This window comes from Stegodyphus dumicola, chromosome 3, assembly GCF_044657685.1.
Source record: "Stegodyphus dumicola isolate Sdum_Otavi_A_Nest chromosome 3, ASM4465768v1".
NCBI classification, from domain to species: domain Eukaryota; kingdom Metazoa; phylum Arthropoda; class Arachnida; order Araneae; family Eresidae; genus Stegodyphus; species Stegodyphus dumicola.
In genome coordinates, this window is record NC_140770.1 from 161513068 (window position 1) to 161520851 (window position 7784).

The 7784-nt window shown below is 31.8% G+C and overlaps 1 protein-coding gene across 1 annotated transcript; it reads right to left on the reverse strand.

Moving 5' to 3' along the window:
* Positions 1 to 1175: 1175 nt before the first annotated feature.
* Positions 1176 to 5249, reverse strand: LOC146998175 (uncharacterized). The gene is made up of 2 exons (XM_085812379.1): positions 4963 to 5249; positions 1176 to 4481 (listed from the first exon to the last, which is right to left on the reverse strand). The coding sequence occupies exons 1-2, from the start codon at positions 5113 to 5115 to the stop codon at positions 3009 to 3011; spliced, it is 1626 nt and encodes a 541-aa protein (XP_085668505.1). The 5' UTR covers positions 5116 to 5249; the 3' UTR covers positions 1176 to 3008.
* Between the last annotated feature and the right edge of the window lie 2535 nt (positions 5250 to 7784).

Below are 7784 nucleotides of genomic sequence, written 5' to 3' on the forward strand. Positions count from 1 at the left end.
TCCGCGCTAACCCTACTGGATATGTTGGCTGCTATTATGAAGGCTGTGAATCTACATTCGGAGCAGAGGGACACCATTTTCTAGTTCCGGGAATTCTACACTGGCGGGCCTCAAGCAATCGGTATGGACATCAATTTAGCAAGGAGTAAGTAAAAAATAAACTGTCTTTAAAATGTAATCCGGGACTATCTTCATTTCCTTGTATGCGACAGCTTACCATGACAGGGCAGAGACCAGAAACCTACCTTAGGTAAGCCAATATACTATTAAAGTGTTCTTTAACATCTTCACACCTAACCACGCATCACGATAAATGTACATTTTGATTTTCGGGGACATTGCTATTAATGAACTCTAATGTGACACTAAACACTCAAGAGTATTTGTTTAGGAAATCAGGTAGATATTACAGGATGTCTCGAGAATGAGCTATGAGCTTCTGAAACATCTTCAGGATATCCAGAGGATATGTTTCGGTAGAATGGTTAGAGATGCTTGCTGCTGTATCGTTGGGTCCGGGTTCGGATCTTGGAAAAGGATGGATGCTTATAGGTGTGTAGCATATGAGTGACATAAGAGCACTTAAAATGCTGGCGCAGCGAATGTCATCTCGAGTGGCTTGATGTTGAGGAAGAGGTGCCTCCCAGCTGTTATTGTGGATAGTGACCTGCCATAGTGATGTTACTGGGTTCGAATACTGGAGACGTCGTGTGTTTCTGTAAGCGTCTAGTGCCTGTACTGCAAATCCTGAACTCAAAACACACGGCCAGCCAGAGGTTGGTAGTAGGGGGAGAGAAGGAAAACCCTCGGATTTGCTTTCGCAGAGCTTCTACCCGTAACCATCGAGACTCAAGGCCTCCGCACTACTTTATGACGTCACAGTCGTCGATCCTCTAAAAGCGAACATCGCCCGATAAGAACTGTGCTCCCTGCCGTATTTCCCTAAACTTTGTTTTTATATATACGTTTCATTCCGATGCTAGTCAAATAATAAATTAGCAGTGATATTTCAATTGCAATAAATATTTTTATATTTTATGATTTCCAAATAAATTTTTGTGGCACTTGATGATTATTTCATAAACAAGAAAATTGAAAAATAACATGAGAATTACCTTAAGCAAACATAGAAGGAAAAGTAAAGGTTTAAACAGAAATAAACAAACAAATTTCATTCAAAAAAGACTTTATTCAAAATTCCCTTTTTATTTTAAATAGATTAAATACAAATCATATACACAGATAATTAATCATAAATAAAATTCATTCATGTTGTTTAGGTTATGCATATTATTTATAAAAATGAACAAAAAAATTACTTGAATAAATATTTGAGGAAAAAAATAGCAAAGGCGAAAATGTACAGAATTTTTCCTAGGTTTAAGAATTTCTTTACTATTAAATTCTCAAAATGAAATAGCAATATTCATATGCATTACAATAGAATCAATATTCAGTTTGTAGAATCAAAATACTCAATATAGTCTTACATTTAAAATAATGTATGTGGATAAATTACATTATGAACAATTTGTAAAAAAATAAAAAAATCCACTGCAATTTTTACATTCAAAATAAATATTAATAATATTGTACTTTAACAAAATTAAATTGTTTTGTTTTGTTTTTTGTCCACTGAATAAAAAAAAGAATTATATTTCATCTTATTCTATTTTGTAAAGTTAATTGATTTAGAAAATGAGTGGCTCAAATCTAAGTATAACATAAAGGATATGAATGAGTTGTAAAGGAAAAAAAAAAAAAAAAAAGAAATAAATACACTAGTGCATTTTATTTTTCATAATCTGAAATATGCATCATGTTAATGTGGATAATTTTCTTCTTTTACTGCAATTTCTTTTATCATTTAAATTTTGCAAATGTGTGTCATTTTTGACTTTACAGTAATTATTTAACAATATATTTGTTGAAGACCAAAGGATCATATTTATTATTTTGTTGTTAGAGTGTCCCAATTCACAGTTTGTTTCTTCAAATAGTTCTTCATTTAATATGATATTGCTTGCAATTGAAATAGCAACATTACACTGATTTGATGAATTTAAGAAAAGGCATTCATATTCACTACACAGTTTTTTAATAACAATATAATTAAATAAGACAATATTTAAAACACTGTCATTGGGACAAGAAAGTCTACCCCTATCTAGATTTTTGAAGTAATCAAAGTATGCATGTTCAATTGTTTTGTCTCTTAACAATTTTTTTTCTCAAAAATTGCATTTTAAATGCTTTAACACAGCAAAAGCACTATATCCTTCAACATAAATTAGTACTGGAACAGATTTCTTACATGATTCAATATCAGAAAGGCTTACAGACACATTGAAAGTTGAATCTGTAATAGAATTAAGATCTAAACTGTTAAAATCTGTCAAACTATTTAACGCAATGTCATCTGTTATTTTTGGAAATTTTAACAGAGACTGGATTCTTAATTTTGATTCAGTTTCGAACAGCTGTCTAATGCTTATATTATACTGACTTCCTGATAATTGCCTATACAAACCAAATTGAGACTCCAAATTATCAGTCTGAAATTTGCCAGGCAATATGTAATTAAGATTTAGTTCAGAAGTACAATATGATGTTACTTCAAGCAATGAATAGGTACTTAATTTTAATGCAGAATGAGTTTCTTTACTGAAGATGCCTGTATCACAATTGAATTTTTCCCAACGCTCTAACCAATCTAAAAAATAATGTAAAAATATTTTTTTCTCATCATTTTCCGAATTTGTTAGCGGGTTTTGATATACATTATTTAAACGCATGCCTTTGTTAGGCGATTTAACGTTAACTATATTCCACCATATTACAAATATTTTAATAAAATCAGATGTGTCTTGGAAATGTGAAATATTATTTTTTTTACCTATTTCTAAAAGGCCATTCTTTACATAATCACTGAAAACTTGTAACACAAGTTTAACATTTTGTTTCTCAAGATTGGAGGGATTTAATGCTTTATATGATAAATTAAAACATTATTTTACCAAGGAGTTAAATTCAAGTTTATGCATTTTTTTAAGTGCATTCCATGATGCTGTTTTCAAAGAGGTTTGATTAATATCATTAAATGATGGGAAATACATACATTTTTCACCTTTTTGATTGACCCAGTTGTTACGAACACATTTCAATAAGTGAACAGTATCAACTAAGTAAAAAAGAGGTCTAGAATTGCCACAGGGGTGAGGATATACGATTCGTATTTGGGGAGGTGAAACAAATAATAACATACATTTTCTGTTTATAGAATTATTATCTGTTACGACACATATTACAAAAAAACCAATTTCTTCTAAACCAATAATAATTTTTTTTACAATTTCATGTATTATTTCAGCATTTATTTTATTGGTTGGCAATATATGAATGACATCTTTGTATTTTGATAGCAAACTGCTAATCATAAATACATGGGCACTGTTTGCCAAATTTTTATTGTCATAAGACAAACCACAAATGTTACCGCCCTTATAATCTAAATGCTGTTTTAGATGTATCTCGTCAATCATCAAAATTACTTTTTTATCATTATCTTCCAAAAGATTAAATTTGTGTCTTACATACATTAAAAAATTGGAATTCAATGTTTCGGCATCTGGTTTCACATCATACGACAGGCAAATGCGACAAATTGTAGAGGGATGTGGTAATAAAATATTTTTACTATTATGAACAAAATTATACGCATGTGGAGCCATGTTAAAAAAGAGAGCAGAAAATATCATCATGTCAGAAGAATACCTGAGACTATTCTTATTTAAAAAACACAATGATAATTGCTCATCAATAAATTTTAGTTGCAATTTTAAAATTTCATTACCATCACATTTCATCATTTTTTTTAGTAAATAGATAACAGTTTTCATAATATCTGTTGCATCGCTTTTCTTTACACATACACTTTTAATTAAAGCTTCAAAAATGTTGTTAAGGGTGTCTATGTGGCTTATATTTAAAGGAAAAGAGTACGTACCTAATTTATATACTTGAGTCTCATATATGTATGCACTTGTAGAAAGTTTATCATCTATTACAAGTGAACATTCTATCACTGGAACTGTATCTGTTATAATTTTTGCAAAAATTATCTGGTCAGTTTTTCTAAAAACAGTCCACACTGAAGTGTCAATATATTCTATTTTTGCATGTAAATCATCCAGCGAGAAAAACATTCTTCTAGAGTCATAGTTCTTTTGTTCTGCAGCACTCTTCTGTAAAGCCAATTTCAAATAATCCTCCTCATGGCGTTTCCTTCTGTCATCTGGACCTTCCCTTGATGTCTTGGAATTCGATGATAAATATCCTGGCAAATTGGGAAATTTAGATGGCACTCTCCCTTTTATTAGCCTTGGATTTTTATAGGGAACTGTTATTCGACAACCTGTTCGCTGATCGAAGGCGCTATTGTTGTATTCAAAATCACAGCCATTAAAATGTAGTTCACAAACCTATGGGAAAATACAAAAATTATTTATTAATTTAATATTAAAAAACATGTTTAATGTGATATTTTGCTAAATGTAAAATAACATAGATATGCCTGAAGAATTTTCGTTATTCGCAGATTGGAAGTTTTATTCACATAGTAGCAAAATATAATTAATTGAATTTGTTTTAATACGACTAAAACATATTGTTAAGTAGGAACAGCTTCCGTATAGGTCATTTTTTCCTTGGTAACCAAATATGGTCGCTCACACTACACACAGCGAGAAACATACAAATTATTTTTAGTAGTATATATGTAAATTATATAGTCATTTTTAATTCCATTTAAAGTTAAATTAGCAATTATCACACCAGATGTAAAATTACATCTGGTGTAATTATACACATCATATAAAAACTCATATAAAATGAAAATATACATGAAACCTGATAATATTTAGATTTAGATAAATAATGGAATGTTATAAATAATTAACATACCTTACTATGAGGAGTAACCACAAAATTATCTCTTCGTATGGCGCGTAGCCATTTAGCTGAATCTTGCTTATTCTTCGGAAATCCAAATACTCGAACTTTTGGGCCACTTTTATAATTTCCTTTACACCCGGGAACGCAACAAGGATGAGGCATTCTTCACAACTGTTTGGAAGCTTAGCTTATATACTATTTTTAATTAATTACCAGTCCTGGAACAAAATAACAACCGAACCAAGGCGCCCGAACACAAATGAAGCAAGTTAACGCCGCGCGAAAACATGTTTGGAGTCTCGGCGGTTAGATCGAGCTGTGTGACGTCACGAGCTTTCAGGGGAGGGAGTGCAGAGGCCTTCAGTCTCGATGGTTACGTTCTACCTCAGCATTGTGATGGACGATTAACAGTTAACTAGTTTCAGAAGTACCACTTACGGTACAACAAAGATGTTGCCGTACTACCTGTTGCTATCATCCGTAAAGACTCGTTCACAAGGTTGTTTTAAAATTATAAGTGTTGTAAGCCGAGCTTCGTTACTAGGCAACCATAACTTGTTGCGTCACAAAAAGTTGTTTCAAGATTTTCCCTTAATATTCTAACTTTTCAACTTTATACTACTTGGTATAAGAGCGACCAATCACAGCGAAGCAAACCTCGGTTGACGGTTTCGCTGCGTCAGCATTACATTTACGCATGCGCTAAATTCTCTTTCCAGATTGTCTGCGACTTTAACTCCTTTTAATGGGAGTGAATGGATTTTGCGATTTTTATTCCTTAAACCACAAAACCGTACGAAGAGAAAAAATTCCTTTCTGAATGTAGCTCAAGATGGAAGAGATCCATGCCAATGGATCTCTTTCACATCTTTTGATATTACTATCAGGCATCTCAATCGGTGGACATCTTTTGATATTACTATCAGGCATCTCAATCGGTGGACATATTTTATATTACTATCAGGCATCTCAATCAGTGGACATCTTTTAATATTACTATCATGCAAGTGAAATAAATAGCAACAACAGAAACAAGCATCGTAAAATCTGAGAAATGATTTTGACAATAAAGAAAATGTCAAATAAGTGTGTGAAGAATTTTTTAATGCCGATATTATAATTTCTGCGTTATGAAATAAACTGATATTACCATTGACGAAACACATAGTGAAGTTTCCTTTCTTATTTAACTGATGAAAATAATGCAGATCAATTTTTAATTTAAAAGAAATTAAGAAATTTTAATTTTAAAGAAATACTGTTGTACTCCTGGTGGTTTTAAAATGATAATATGGAATAAACGTTTTACTTGTCAGTTCGCAGAAGTGCATATTGAAGCAATTTGTCCCCATAGATATATTTCCTTTAATTTATAATAGTATTCCAATTTTAAAACTACACTATTAAGCTCCGATAAGGTATATTCCAAACTCGTAAATCAAATTACCGCGACACGGCACATAATTGATTCCCTCACAGGCACTAATGCACCAGACAATTTTAGTCAATCATGCACAACAAGCTTATGCTTAAAAGTAGCATCCTAACATAATAAGCAAGATAGTTTAAACAATGTTGGTTGTTTACTATCAAATTTGCATAATTTTCTGATCTAAGTGGATGTTGTCACAATAGTCAAGAAGCATAGGATAGAATTTAATTTCAATCTTATTGCTAGTAAGATTTGCCGCAATATAACCACAGTGGAAAGGTATCTCGAACCAATTTCGCAACTTATTACATAGATATGAAGTACATAAAATCACTTCAAATTTGTGCAAATATATATCATTAAGGAATACTTATTTTCGTACTTTCATGTATCGCCATGATTTACATAAATGTTTCTCCTACAGGTTTTAATTTCGTTTTTTAAATAATTTTCATTAAAACTTTAATTATGTAGCACAGAAAATTAATGTTCTTTCATTACGTACACATCAATTATTCATTCTTCTTTCAAATAAATTTGAATGCTATACGACGGAAATGAAATTTCTCTTTATCTCTTTCCCTTTTTTTCCATTATTTAATGCCTACGAGTCCGTTGGTAGTCGATATTTCTATAGTCATTAACAATAGGAAAGTTTATTCAGCTGATTAAAACGAAACGATGGGAATAATCCAGAAGACTTTTAATGAATAAAATTCCGGATATTTATTCTTACATAAGTAACCTTCTCATGGGATTGCTCTGTTTCTCGTCTTATATATCTATCTTAAAAGATATCTGTAGCTTTTCTTTTATTAAGTCCTTCTATACGCTTTGGTTTAATTTTTTGCCTTTTGTTGTTCCGATTTTTGTATTGTTCCGTGCGTATGGTTTCGTAATAGACTGAATGCACACAGGCCCGATGATAAGATAATAAAAAATTATTTTATCAAAATAAACAAAGTTCTGGAATTTTCCGCAGAAATACTCGCACAGTATCACAGTACAATCAGTAGTTACGCGTCAAACTACGAAAACGTTAAACACAACGCAGTACAAAGAACATCAAAAGAGAAAGCTAACTTGAAAAGATCTAAATTCAAGAGGAGCTGACGACTCTCATAACAATAACTAAGTAACTGAGAGCAAAATGCTCTCTGTTCGGCCTTAAAAAGTTTTCATCCGGCCGCCGAGATATTTCTAGTGCTTTTTGCTACTCGAAATTACTGGAAAGCAATACAAGGGTGGAAATAAGGTTAAGCTAACACAGTGGTCAATTACACTTATTTTACTATTTAAATACATATTACTGTGATAGGTGACAGGTGATGGAGGACGGGCACACCTGATGTCTAACAAAGGTAAGTTGGTATATGTCCCACGCCCTCCATTATCTTGA